The 15,842-nt window shown below is 34.8% G+C and overlaps 1 protein-coding gene across 1 annotated transcript in view; it reads right to left on the bottom strand.

Annotated features, from left to right (window-relative positions):
- Window positions 1–15,842, bottom strand: part of PCLO (piccolo presynaptic cytomatrix protein) — a gene marked incomplete at both ends in the record, with an annotated part of 318,827 nt that overhangs the window by 173,071 nt on the left and 129,914 nt on the right. The window contains one exon of the mRNA XM_079538014.1: window positions 5,969–7,111. Coding sequence (XP_079394140.1) covers window positions 5,969–7,111 — 1,143 coding nt within the window. The remainder of the gene's footprint in view (window positions 1–5,968; window positions 7,112–15,842) is intronic.

The following is a 15,842-nucleotide window of genomic DNA, read 5'->3' on the forward strand; positions in this document are numbered from 1 at the left end:
GAGCTTTGGTTTCATTTTTTCTGTAGAGTTACACATTGTAACATAAGAATACACAGAGTACTGAAGCATGAGTTAATGTGGTCTGGAATGTCCCCATATGTGTACAAATATTTTCTCAACAGTTCATTAAAAACGAGTTTCTCAGTACATTTGTAATGCAGAGGTAAGCTGAAGGAAGTATAATTGTATGTGATAAAAGCAAGACAGACAGCTATTGATCAAAGGAAATAAGGAAGAAAACAAGGCAGGCATATGCAACTGAACTCTGTAACCAATACTTTCCTACTTTCCTTTGGATAACAAAATATGAAAAATATCCTACAACAAATATTTTCACACCAGTTTCCCTTCTCCTAGATGTGAAATGCCTCCTAATTTCTTGCAGCTGTGAAATGCAAGAAGAATCTCATCATCCAACTAACAAAATAACCCTGTTTCACGACAATGACAGCTTATCTTATCAACAAGTGTCTTCCTCTCTAATAGTAACTTGTGAACAAGCATACCAAGTCTCCTGATTCTAATAATATGATGTGATTTAATAATATGATATGATTTAATAATATGATGTGAAGTATTATAGCACTCAGGTACTACTGGAGTGGGGAGGCACTGGAACAAGTTGCCCAGAGGAAATATGGATGGACCATCTCTGGAAGCATTCAAGGCCAGGTTGGATGGGGTCCTGGGCAGCCTGATTCAGTGGCTGGCTATCCTACGTATGGCAGGGGGTTGGAACTAGATATGTAGGACCTTTAAGGTCCCCTTCAACCTAAGCCATTCTATGGTTCTATGATGATTCTATGATTATTTATCAATTTTGTTAATCTAAATCAATGATTTCTCAAGTAGACCTAACAATTTACTTAAATCTGTGATTTATCAGCATTGTTAGCATTATGCTGCATTCAAAAGAAAATACTGTGGAACAAATACAAAAAAATCATGACAGTTATAATTTTAGTACCATCTATAGTATCATAGTAGGTACATTCACACTTATCTTTAATTGCTATCAATTTTTTAATATTTTGAAATGTTTATTCACACTAAAGTTGTATATTTAAGGACAAAATATAATAGAACAAATATTTGTTATTGTCAGTTATTTTATTTTTTAAAAGCAGTCCATTTTTTTCACTATTTAATTTACAGTTAAAGTACCTATTGTTGCCTTCAGGCACGTCACTGTGCACATAATCCTCCACTAAAACCACTAGCAATGAGATTAAAATAATCTACTCATCAAGATCTAGTTTAGTAATCTCCATTTCAGAAAAATGATTTATTATATACTTAACAAAATCAGATATTACCTTGGATGGAAACAACATCTGTTCTTAACAATACTGAACCCAATATAATAAACCCAAGTATTTGATTCCAGAGCAAAAGTTGTTGCATTTAAAAATTAGATTTGGCAACAATTATTTCTAAGAACAACTCTCCTGATAAAGCTGTGTTTAATACATAAACAAGGACAAAACTCCAATAGCACTCCAAACAGCTCTGGGAAGCCATCACCACTTGAAAACTTCTGAACTCATTATTATGAAAAAAGTACTTTTGGATATTCTTCAGCCCATAATGATAGAATCATATGGACCTTTCCTATCAGGTAAAAAATGAAACATAGAATATACATATAGATATTTTCAAACTTGTCTTTATATCTTTACTCCTATTATTATAGAATATTTTTAAGGGACACTTGGAATATGTTTTTTAAAAATATATTTCCAGTTAAAACTAAGGGATTCTTTCATCTAGAAATATCATACCCCCATTACAATTTCAGCAATTGTTATTTTGTTTCTAATATGTTTATACTTGCAAAGACATACCCAATTATGCACTTCATCAACTTAGATTAGCTTCTAGAAAATTCAAACATTGTTCAAGCTCAGAAAGTCTCCTAGCAGTTGATGGACAGATTGCACCCAAGTAGGGAAAGTGAGTCAATGAGAGTTCCACACAGAGATGAAGTGATAAAATGACTTAAAAATCATGAGACAGAACATGTTAAGCAAGTAGTTAACTTCAGAAGTAAACAGGCAAGTGGGCATGGAACAACCTTAGCCATTCTCCTAATCTGAGATAGTAACATTATCTATGTGTCCAATTTGTAGTATCTACTCAATGCCCAAATGAGACAAGATGGAACTGAGTGCTGCCATTGCCTGATATATTAATGAACTCCAGCATATGCCATAATATCACTGCTATAAATAAATAATAAGATACTAAATGTTGGAAAAAACTGCTATTTGTACAGTAAGGAGAAGAAAAAGTTCTATAGTAGTTAGGAACTTCCCTAAGCATAAATGTGACAAGAAAATCCAGCTTTCTTTTCAAGGCTACTATATATAAATATATTTTCTATCCTTTTTATATGTAGAGTTGTCTGATGCAAAAAATATCTTGCACATCATGTTTTAAGATAATATACATGCAATTTATGAGAAGAAACATTTGGTCTTTATGCATTTTTTCCCTCCCTCAGGCGTTCTGAGATAAAGGAATTGTCATTAAATTTATCTGCTCTTCAATGACTAGTAATCTATTTTGGATAAGATTGGCCATCACATATGTGAAGACATCAACAAACTTGTAAACAAATTGTATCAAACACAAGATTTTTAGGCAAACAACGAACTGTTGAGGAAACAACATTTCTAAGGATTATACATACATTTAACAGCTCTTAGAGAATGAAAAATGAATGAAAAATGTATCTGAGTCAATAAAGAAAAAACTTTTGTTATTAATGCAACCTCTTTAATTTGTACTAATGACAAATGGATGCACTCCTACAATTCCAGTGGCATTTCTACAGTGATGGGGACAGTATATCGTAAAACTTTCACAAAAGAAGTTTGTGCTTATTTGAAAATAGGTGATATCTAACTTACTTTAAAATGGTCAGTTGGTTATCAAATGAAATTAGAACTCTTTTAAAAGAAAAGTGATGTAAAAAAAGTCTTGTCAGTTTTTAGAATTATTTATAATTCAGTAAGATTAATAAAGGAATAATAATGGATTACATTCTGTTGCAGAAAATTTCTTGTGCAGGCAAACTCATGATTTTAAAAAGGTCATTCTCTTTATAGAAGCAATACAGTTATGTGCAAGCTGTCTCTATCTGAGTAAATTACTAAATATTTTTTTTTAATATTATCAAAACATTTTATTTAACAATCTGAGCCCAAAAATCTGCCTACAAACAATCCTCTTCTTACTTATTTTGTCTCCCTCATCCGTGTTTTGTAATTAAGAGCATTATAATGTCAATTTAAAATATATTACAGGATCACGATTTCTAACCAGGTATTCAACCAAAGCACATAACCCTTCTTCAGTAAACATGAGATGGCAATGATAAGGGCACTTACATCATGTGGCTGATGTGTTGTAAGCATGTACAAGTTACAACATTATAACATGTTCATTTAGATATAACTAACTACTTTTATGTTGATTGGGAGTTCCAAGACAACTGTTACACACTGACAGATCAATATGTCATAACTGTCCAAGAATTCTAGGCATCTTTGTTAGGACAATTAATTGATACTGCACATGTGATTACAAGATAGTTTATTAGGAAAAAAAAATACCTGTAAATCATCAGCAAATACAGTTTGTTATTTTATATCTCTTTGAACAAATTACAGTTTAAAGTATTATTGGGAAAAACAATTGTGTGAAGAAAAAATGGCATTGTGATATCTTAAACCATAATTTGAGGCCAAATCTTTAAAAATGTTTCAATATTTAACTCACATTTATTTAAAAGGTTCTCACATCTCTAAATATAATTGAGATCTGACAATTTCCAAGGCTGACTTCACTGTAACAGATCTTTATCCTCTGAGTTTCTTTTAAGCCTTGTTGGCATGTTGCTGACTTTTTTATCCATGAAAAATGAGGATAATGTTATCTAATTATTTCACTGAGATGCTACAAGATTTAGTTAATCACCATTTTCACATATTTTGATATAAAATGGCATTAGTCATTTGTTAGCTGCATCTTTACATTGTTATTTACAAATGCACCTGAAATCCTTTATAAGATTCTGTCCTGAAATATATTATAATCTTCAGTGTATAAATATTTTCTTTTAATTATCCAAACAGTATCAGTGAAGATACCAAACACTTTTTTTTTGTTTGTTTGTTTGTTTGTTTCTGTCTGTGTACATGGAAAAATAGCTATTCAATTGTCATTCTTTCAATTTTGGGGTCTTTTTATTTCAGAGTGTTCTAATTTTAAAAATACTTAAAAGATGACATCTATGTATTTCCTTTTATGAATTAAACTATTATGCTTTATAAACTTTGGTTAAATGTGCTTCAAAGTCTAATGACAAAAGTTAAACTTCATCTAGGGAGGTAACTCAGGAAGTTCTGATTAAGTTAGAAGGCAATGAGAATGATTAAGTGAAACAAAAGTGAAATGCAGGTGTGTGTGCACCACATAATATATCAAGGGATAATTAGAAGTAATTTACCATACAAATCTGTTGCTATCAGAGACAAAAGTCAAATATATGTATCTTAGATTTGCCAAGAGTGTCATGTGTTTTCTTATCTTCACAGAACACAAAAATGACCAGAAAGGACTGAGACTAGAGAGTGATGAAAACTTTTCACTACAGAAGTTTCTGAATGCACACAAAAGAATAGAGCTTTAAATAAAAACAAAACAAAAATAATCAAGTGTATTTCTTAGGTTCTCTGATATTAATGTATGTTACTATGAAAATGCCTCCAAAGGGACATTTTGTTAACTTGCTTTTCTTGGAAAGTGCTGCACTAGAGTCTCATGCCTAATATGAAATACTCAAACTGATATTTCATTTTCTTAGATCACTTTCTTGTTTATTCCAGAAGTGAGCATTTTGGCTACGTTGCTGAGAACAAAATCTGTGTTCCCTCAGTACAACCACAAGATATCGCATCTCTAGATAGCATTGTATCATATAAACACACCAGCTGATGGAAATATATCTGACTGGAAATATGATTTCTAAAAATAATAATTTTTAACAGAACTCTCCACAGCATGATTTCCTAATTGGAATAATTTTCTGCCTAAATACCTTGGTTATCAAGCAAACAGAGAAATAAACAAAAACCTCATATTATTTACGGATTTTATTTTAAAACATAATTTTGGCAAGATTGGACTTTTCTCCTAAACCTTTTCCTACTTTAGTAATATAATATTCAGCACCCAACTTTGAGTACTGATGCACAAAAAAATTCAACCATCATTTGTCATTTATCAACAAATTGTCTATGTTACTCACTTCCACTTATAAGTGGATTGTTACTGACTTGATATTTAGGAAATGAATTTATTTAGAAATACAGCCTCCTAGCACATTCTATTATTAAGTCATCTAATGATCTGAATGAAGAGCTCACCATGAACACTACTTAAACACAGGATAAGCAGATGAAACGTTTAAAAGATGTAAAGGCTGCGTACTTTAATATACCATTTTCAAGCATCACAAAATACTCCTAAAATGTTTATCATCTTTTGGTAGCTCACAACACTGTGCAACTTATCATCAATTATTTGCTTTTAGGATTAAGAATTATGAAAATGTTCCAACTTGAACAATTAAACTCTTGAGAGTCTAAAGAAGGAGTTAAAGAAATTATAAATATTTGAAAACCCATAAAACAGAAACTTTTAGTTTCAAAGCTTAACTATTTAAGCTGAAAATCATGCAAGAACTATTGGAAAGTTGCACACAAAGGGCAAGACTAACTGGTGAAACTCTTACTCAGCAAGAGCAATTCTGTCACGGAGAATCATCTTGTATCATTCTTACAGACGACCCAATCATCCATAACAAATAAAGAGCAGGAAGACGTAAATGACAGGGTCCATCAGGATGGGATTCCAAATTGTAACAAAGGAGAAAAGCATTTAGAGGCAAAAAGTTACTTACTATTTTTTCTCTCACTGCTTCCACATGGTCAGATCTTGGCAGACGTGACACTGGAACAGGAGTTTTTTCTTCCTCCGCTTTTTCAGTTTTTGAAACCATCTGTGGAATTCCAGTTGTCAAATCCTCTTTCTTAACATCCTCTTGTTTCTTCCCATGCAGTTTGTCACAAGGTGCTTCAACTTCCGCTTTCTGCTCAGTAACATGCTCTTTTGTCTCAGCTATAATTAGTTCTTTTTTGTCCTCTGGATGTGGAGTACTTTTTTCCAGGAGCTCAGGTTTTTTATCTTCTTCAGATTTGCTTAAGAGTTTCTGTTGATCTGAACTTACTGTTGCAGGAATTTTATCTTCCGAAAGTGTCTTTGGCAGCTTCTCTTGCTGAAGTTTTGATTCTTTTTGAGCTTCTTGTTGGATTTTCTCCACTGAAGAAGTTTTCTCAATTTTTACGCGTTGAAGACTTACATCTTTCTGAATTCCATGTTGAATTTTATCAGCTGAAACTGCCTTGGACAATCTGATTCCCTGAAGTTGTACATCCTCTTTCTGAGCTGCAGGTTGGATTTTGTCAGCTGATAATGCCTTTGCCATTTTCATCTGTTGGAGTTTTGGGTCTTCTTTCTGAACTCCATGTAAAATTTTGTCAGCTGAGGGTATCTTTGCCAATTTTGGCTCTTGAAGTTTTATGTCCTCCTTCTGAACTCCATGCAAAATTTTATCAGATGATGGTGCCTTTGTCAGTTTTGTTTGCTGGAGTCTTGAATCTTCCTTCTGGGAAACACGTTGTATTTTATCAGATGAAGGTGTCTTGAAAAGTTTGCCCTGCTTAGATTTTGCATCTTCTTTCTGAATTCCTTGCTGGATTTTATCAGTTGACAATGTTTTTTCCAATTTCCCTTGATGAAGTTTTGGAACTTCCTTTGGAACGCTTGGTTCTTCTTTCGGTTTTGTGGCTGCTGGAGTAGGCGGTGTGGAAGTCTTCTGTGGGGAATGTGAGACAGCAGGCACAGGCTGTTTTTGAGGAGTCGCAGGTGGTTTGGATACTGGTTGTGAAGGGCCTAGTTTTGGAAGTGGCACCTTGCCCATATCCCCAAGTTGTCCTGACATTGCCCTTTGGGTCTGACAGTTTAAGCACAGCCATTCCTGTACCTGTGATAGAACAGACATACGAAGTTACTTATATGAAAACACAACAGAAAAATACATTGTCTTGAAATATTGATGATCTTTATCTACAAAGTCTGCTTATGTATTTCCAACACATATTGTTTTCTAAATCCTCTACAATCTACCAATAATAACTTTACCTCAAACTTGGTAAATCTCTCTAACTTTGAAAAACTCTTTGTGCTTTTTCTTTTAGAAGTTACCTTTCTCTCTGGAATTTTTGTGTATGTTTTGCAGTTTAAGTTAAAATGGCAGTAACCAAGGAAGAACACCTCTTTGTTCACTTTTGCACAATGCCTTTTTATTCTACTTTCCAGAAAATTGGGGGAAAAAAAGGACAAATCTTCATAAAAGACCTTGTTGCCAATTAGCCAGCTACTACGTAGAAGAAATCAGACTTTTTGTAGTGAGGTTTGGGATACAGTTTCTTTAGAATAGAAAAATGGAATTTTAAAGACAGAAATCACAGAATCACACAATCACAGAATTGTAGGGGCTGGAAGGGATCTCTAGAGATCATAGAGTCCAACCCCCCTGCCAAAGCAGGCTCCCTAGACCAAATTGCACAGGTAGGCATCCAGGTGGATCTTGAACATCTCCAGAGAAGGAGACTCCACAGCCTCTTTGGGCAGCCTGCTCCAGTGCTCTATGATCCTTACTGTGAAGAAGTTCTTATGCACATTTGTGCAGAACTTCCTATGCTTTAGCTTGTGGCCATTTCCCCTTGTCCTATTGCTGCACACTTCTGAAGAGTCTGGCCTCATCCCTTTGCCTCCCACACCTTAGATATTTATAAACATTGTTCAGATTTCCTCTCACTCTTCTTTCTCAAGGCTGAACAGACCCAGGTTACTCAGCCTTTCCTTATAAGAGAGGTGCTCCAGGCCCTTTATCACCTTTGTGGCCACCCGCTGGACTCTGTCCAAGAGATTTTTCTCTTTTTTGTACCGGAATACAGAAAAGTACTGAAACGAAAGAAAAAGCTCCAAAACTTCTGGATTTGATACTAGATAGTGATACTTTGCAAATGAAATACAAAGTCTGTACTGCACCTTAAAACCTTTTAGTGCTTGTTTCTGATTCCTTTTACTGTGATGATGGATTGTCTCACCAAATCAGTGTATTTCTCTGATTTAGTTAACTTAACAACCTACTGAATACAAAATACATGAAAAACAGCGCAAAATTGTTCTAATAGTAATTACATAGCTAATAATGTAAATAGCATTACTGATCAGTACAGATGACTGACGAATTATACACCATAGGACATTTTAGAATTATGCCCAGAAAATGAGACATCTAGTTAGAATAAGTGGTAGAAGTTTGATAACCCAGAAACACTCACGCATTTCCTATTACAAACTAATTAAGTAATAAATGATGTAACACCAAAAGCAGAGACTGGAAATCCAGGTCTGAATCATAGCATAAAGAATGCCTGAACTACAGGATTCTAAGTATCAGAATCCCTACTCTAGTTTTGATTTCATAAATCTTGCCTTTTTCTATGGGAGGCTTAATATCAATAACAGAACTGGTAGGTTCTCCTACCAAGAGTACTTAACTTTTGGTGATGCCAGGATATTGTCATTGGTCATTTCTCAACAAGAACATCTGCTGTGATAGAGTTTGCTGTGAACCACTTTTTAAAGTTTTAAAATAGAATTAATACATGTGGAAACAAATTTGGTCTTAACCTATGAAAATTAAGATGGCAATATTACCAGGAGTTCCAAAATGCCTAAATACACTAAATAAATTTCATTATAAACAGAATAATGAAAAAAAAACTGATTTCACTGTATTTTTTATTCTTTTCTCAAAGACTTATATAGAGTTGAGTAGATAATTATGATAGACCAATTTTAATTCAAAGTCATTCTAGATTCAAATAGTTTGTAAAATCAAGAAAAAGGCATTCAGTACACAGTTTCTTTTCATAGTAACATTTCCACATGACATAATTTCAATTTATCCAGTTTCCAGGGTTTCTGTTTTTTTCTACACATAACACATTTAACTCTTATCCCATTGAGTATCTCTTCAACTGCAATCTCCTCACTGCTCGTTCACATTCCCCTTCTTAGATTCACACACAGTAGCACTAAGCACATCATAGGACAAGCTTCTTAAAAAGAAAAATAATGATAAATTAAGATTAACAAAGGCAGCTGATGATGAGTGAATTAGTTATTATGTTTAGTTTAATGTTTGCCAAGAGATGGAAGTACCAGTCACTCCTCCCTGCCATACTGATGTAAGTACAGCTGGTGAGATGACCTGGAATTGTCCAGATACACAATGATTTAATGAGTCTTGCTCTTGGACTTTTGTTATCTTTGCAGCTACTTTTCACTTTTAAAATGAAAAGTACTTTTTTAAAGTTATATAGACGTGCTTTATAATTCAATCTAAGTTTTTATCATCATTTGGATATTTGATCACAAAAGCACCTATAAAAATATTCTTATATCACCAGCCCTCTAGCTCCTGATTCACTGTCAGAATGGTTCTCTGTAAAATTAAATTTTGTACCATGAAGTCATATGCCTCAGTTTTAGACTTGATGTTTCCTCAGTTAACCTCATGCCCTGAATACTAATTTTGCCTAAGGCTACCTTTTCAGTTAGCCTGTCAACCCAAATTTATTAAGACTTAAGAAATGGACATCATCTTCCTTCAACAATCCTTACTAAATAAATTTTCTTAGTTCTTTACAGAAATATTCACACTTTTTGGTTCCTGAGTTGTCAGCAGACATTCTTGGTATCACAAGCAATACACATGTGCATTAATATTCTAAATATACACTTCTTTCCCTGTGTCTTCAATAATCCCAACAACCCCACACTGCTGAACAAGACAAAGGAGCTGTTTCTCAAAGTTCTCCTCATTCAAGTTTAACAAAAGAACAAGCGTCATCTTGAGAATTTCATACACTCAATATTCACTGCAATGGTCTATTTTGCAAATATCACACAAGGGCTCAAGCATTTCAGTTCTTTTGCTTTGTACTTAGTAGCCACAGTGTGAAAGGTGTTTAAGTTGAAAATCACAGAATCACCAAGGTTGAAAAAGAACAAGATCATCCAATCCAAAAGTCCATCTACCACCAATATTTCCCCACTAAACCATGTCCCTTAGTACAACATCTAAGCATTTCTTGAACACCTCCAGGGGCAATGACTCAACCACCTCCCTGGGCAGCCTATTTGAGCACCCGGCCACTCTGAGAGAATAAATTTTTCCTAATATCTAACCTGAATGTCCCACAACTTGAGGCCATTTCCTCTAGTCCTATTGCTAGTTATGCGGAAAGAGAGGCTGACTCACACCTCACGATAACCTCTCTTCAGGCAGCTGTAAAGAGTGATAAGGTCTCCCATGAATTTCCTCTTCTATAGACTAAACAATCTCACTCCCCTCAGCCACTCCTCGTAATACTTGTGCTCCAGAACCCTCAACAGCTTAATGTTCCTTCTTTGCACATACTCCAGGGTCTCAATGCTATTCTTGTAACATGGGAAACAAAACTAAACACAGTACTCAAGATGTGGCCTCATCAGATAGGTACAGGGAGAAGATCACCTCCCTGGTCCTGCTGGTAACATTATTTCTGATAACTGAGGAAGTCATTGGCCTTCTTGGCTAACCGGGCACACTTCTGGTTCATTATCAGCTGAGTGCTGACCAATAGCCCCAGGTCCATTTCTGCTACACAGTCTTCCAGCCACTTTTCCCCAAACCTGTAGCATTGCTTGGGGTTGTTGTGGACAAAGTGCAGGACTCACCACTAGGTTTTGTTGAACTTCATCCCACACGCCTTAGCCCAATAATGCAGCCTGTCTAGTCTCCTCTGATGGGCCTTCCTACCCTCAGGCAGATTGATTTTTCCTTCCAACTTGATGTCATCTGCAAACTTACTGAGAGTGCACTCAATTCCCTTATCCAGGTCATCAGTAAAGACACGCCTCACTGCAGATCTGTGGAGAGCACCAATTGTGACCAGTCACCAGCTGCATTTAACTTCATTCACCACCACTCTCTGGGCATGACGCTCCAGCAGTTCTTTACCCAGTGAAGAGTGTACATGGTCAAGCCACTGGTTACCAGCCTCCCCAGAAGAATACCGTGGGAGTGTAATGTGCCAAAGGCTTTGCTGAAGTCTACATAGACTACATCAACAGCCCTTCCGTCATCCACCAGGTTTGCTGCTCAATTATAGGAGCAGAGCAGGGTGGCTAAGAAGGACCTGCCTTTCATGAACCCACACTGGCTGATCCCCCAGTTGTCCCACACATGCTGTGTGATATCACTTAAGATGAAAAGTCAACCATTCAATCTCCCTGCCAATTAAGGATTTTACATCACAGTATATCAATACACTATGCATTCCTAGCAAACATCAATTGGCAAACCAAATATTTTTCCAATTGAAAGCAACTCAAAGTACACAATGTATTTGAGAAGGTGAAAATAAACACTGCATCCCACAGAACATCTCTTGATTGGCCTCAGAAGTCAAATGCTTTAATTTAATCTGGAGAACAACTATTTTGCCATGGATGGAGTATACCTTCATCTATTTCTAATAATTTCTCACCTCTCCTCCCATTAAAATCAAATCATAAAGCCAATATAGGAACATAAAAAAGGATGAAGAAGTACATATGTGAAAAAATAATTTCCTTTTGTTTTTTGTATCCAAAATAACCACATTGACAAACAGAATCTTTATCAAATACTATGTGTTAAATATAAAAAAATGGAATACATCTATGACAAGAAACGTACGCTTTTTCTCAGTAATTAAAATAATTAAAGTAAAAAAAAGAAAAAAGCAATTACTAAAATATATTTCTTTTTAAGCAAGTTTTCCGTCCCTTTCTTTGTTACTTTGATTTCTTTGATATGTATAGATTTTGTGTTTCTTAAAAAAAAACCAACAGCATAATGAACAGACATTTACTTTGGTACAAATACTAATATAAACCAGTCGTCCTGCAATTTTAAGACAATTTTACCTATGATATTTGTTTTCAATTGATTTTGTTTTTATTTTCACACTTATACAGAGTTTGCAAGGTCTTTATGACAGCTTTGTTCAGGCTATGCACAGGAAGTTTCCCAGGCCACTTAAGAAGAACAAAAAAAATTAATCAGGTAGCCCACACAAAGAGGGGGAAAAAAAAGAAACAACCTGATTAGCCCAGTAATCCGCATCTTAAGTAATGTAAAAAGTAGGGATGAAGAAAAAAATTATCAAAATTGAGTTAAGTCAATTTCTGCAAAGAAATTTTAAACAAGAAAATATTTGGCGTACTTGTAGATAAAAGGATATCCACATTGCAGTCAAAATGGCTTCAGAATTAAAGGTAATGTTCAAATAACATGTGCTTTAATCTCTTTTTTTTTTTTTTAATAATAGTAAAATTGAACACAAGCAAATGTCAAGAGCAAATGAGCACAAAGGAGAGAAATCATCGTACTGGAGGGGAAAGAACATGATCAATTGCAAGTAGTAATTGGGATCTGTTGCAATATGAAAGCAATATCAAGCAGTTATGATATATATGTCATTTGTCCAAACTGTGAGACACTGTTGACCCATATTAAGTCATATCTGCACTTATTTAATGCATAGAATAATTGATTCTCGTAACTACAGCTCTGCTAGACCAACCCAAATATTTACAAAGTTTTATAAAAAAACTTCAAAGAAAGCAGAATTAATCCCTGTGATGAAGAAAAAAGCCATATACAAGAATTCAATACGTGTCTTCTGGAGGAGGACTGTATCAGATAAATTCTAAAAAATTTTTTTTTAAACATAATTTATTTTACAGGTAACAAAAGATAAACTCTTATGTATTGAATCTAGCTAGGTTCCAGAAATATAATTGTGTCTGTGTCACCATGAAATTATTAGTCAAATTAGGAGAGAGAAGAGCAATTTGACAGGTAGTAAAATCAGATCTCCTTTGGAGGAAAATTATCCTAAATTATATTAATGTTTTAGCTATTTGAAATTAAACATGCATTCAGACTTCGGAAGCCCTGACATGCACCTGGAGAAGAGAGCCCTGGAGAGCTCTAACGTAACACAGAATTGGAGGCAGTCTTCCTCTTGAGAGGTTCTTGTCCTGCTTGCTACAGAACAGGCTTTTTGTGAAAAGAAGGCTGAAAGGGACCGTTGAAATCCTCAGCTCAGAAGTTCAGCTATCTCATAACGCAAGGCCTAGTTTTATGTAGCACAGCTTTGAGACCTCTACTCAGCTTTACTGAGATAGGGTTGTTAAGATGAGGAAAAATGTGTGAGAAAAAGCCAGGGAATATAAGAAAATTAAAACATGGAGTATCATTGTCAAGACAAGAATTTAAGAAGAAAAATAGTGGCATGAAAAGGTTTAAAATAAAAGAAAACAAAGCAAAATACACAGAAGTGGATGGCAGCAACTCAGCAGCAGTGATGGTTTGTTGCAAGTGCAGGACAAGCTGATGGTTCTTCACATGGCTGAAGACTGCCTGGCCAGCAAAGACTGTTCAAGGATCTCTGTAGGTTGTATTTTAATACTGGTAGTTCTTCAGATGGATTGATCTGGTGTGTGTCTGTTGCCATTTGAGTGTTTTTGCTTGTAAGTCCACCACCATTGCACAGTCTGATGGAAGGACACACATGCAGAACAGGACCACCAAATCAGACATCTGACAGCAGAAAAAAATACAACAGTTAGCAATCACTACTTGAACCTTCCCTTCCTTTTTGTGTTTCCACATGCTTATTGTTTTCCATTCCAATTTAGGTTTGCTTAGTAACAATCTTTCAGGGACTCCTTTTGAATAGATGCACCTTTGATGCTTGAAAAAAGATTTTGAACAGTCCATTTATGTCTCCAAAATGTTGGTACATCCCAAGCTTGTTATTCTCTAGATTGTTGTTATCCTGACAAAAAAAAGTTTAATGACTTTCGAGTTTCCTTTTCAACCTCAACTATTCTATGTAAATGTGCTAGAAACTAATATCCTGGCGCAACAAACAGTTACATTTTAGCTAGAGGGTTTCAAAGAATGTCCCCTAAAAGCATAATCATAAATAAAATGATCTGTTTGATCGAGCAATAGAGCAATCACAGTTATTCCTAATGCCCCATGATTTTGCTTTGACTCCCCCAAAAAATGAAAACTGCTCTTGCAACTTTGGCAGCTGATTTGCTGTCACCAATTCTCTCTTCTTTTTTATCCTATATCAAGTGTTAATGCTTGGAAGAGACCTGTAAATACTGCAGTAGAAGATTACCAGGGAAGTACAGATGAATCTATGTTTCTTTTCCACAAGTCAGGAATTTTATTTAATAGAAATGGGACTATTGAATATTCCACTCCATTTTAAACAGATGAGATACAGAACGCAACAACACAAGGATAATCTGCTTCCTCAAGTGATGACAACTCTGAAATGCATATGTCTTATTATTATTTCAAGATACACATCAGCACCTTGAGAACATCTCTTATCTTTCTAGCAACCGCTCTGTTTCTTCAGAATTTTTACATTAGTGATCAAATTTGATAGATAATAGGAATTTCATGTGTCCGTGTATATGTTAAAGGTCTTTAGAGGCTTAGAGTTATGCTGAAAATGCACAAAAACAAATCACTATTGTATACATCATTATAGTTGTCGAAGCAAAGATGTTGAAAAATAAATGCTCTTTTTGGTCAAGGGAGGGAACAATACCATACTTATTTTCTCTCTGCATTTATTTGTACTTTCCTATGTTCACGTGAGCAGTACTCCTTCATTACATTTGCAGGTTTAGATGTACGAGTGCTGTTGCCCAAAAGCCCTCTTCGGTCTTACACAAAGAAATTCTCATCAAGCATTTCACTGACTCTGGTGGTCACTTCTTTTGTTTTCATGGCAAATCCAACCACAATGCAGGAAAAAAAAACAAAGTGTATATGGGCTTCATCCAAAGGCCAGAGAAGTCAATGGTTGAGCCTCAAGTACTTCAGTAAAGCTGAGATGATTAAGCCATATGTATATTTCAAGAAATTCTGAATTACAAGCCCACAAACACTAATTGAAATGCAAAACAAACCTTTTTTTCTACCAGGTGAGGAAAAGATTATGACATTCTAACTCCTTTGGACAATTACATATCTTGTTTGCATTGGCTGTCATGATAACATTCAAAGATCTCAAGGTGCCTCCAGAGGGTATAAAACTACCCTCTAATTCATGTGAAACAATACTCTGTAAGCCTATGACTTGAATGTTTTAAGTAGTGACTATAGAAAACTCTATTTTTTACAATGCTGTTAATAGTCAAAACTTTATCAAGGTAGTGTTAAAAAACACCTATAATAATTAAATTAATAAATATCTTCTTGATTTCCCAAGATTCATGAAAGTATACATCCAACTGTCGATTTCTATAACTCAAGTGGAAAATATCTATCTTAAGTACTTTATATTTTTTACCTTTACATACAACTCTCTCAGATTCTGTACTATGACTTTGTTTTAGAATATAAACCACTATTAATTCATTTTCATATTTCCAATATGAACATCTCAAGAGTTAGGTTCATGGGCTGAGTTCTGAGTACTGGCCTTTCCACCAAAGTATATTATTCTAAAGAGTGTTTCTACAGGTAACTCCTCTCCTCTAGTCAAACAAATAATCCATCCTTATATGAATATTAT

The sequence above is a fragment of the Tetrao urogallus genome (genome assembly GCF_951394365.1).
Source record: "Tetrao urogallus genome assembly, chromosome: 1".
Classification (NCBI taxonomy): Eukaryota; Metazoa; Chordata; class Aves; order Galliformes; family Phasianidae; genus Tetrao; species Tetrao urogallus.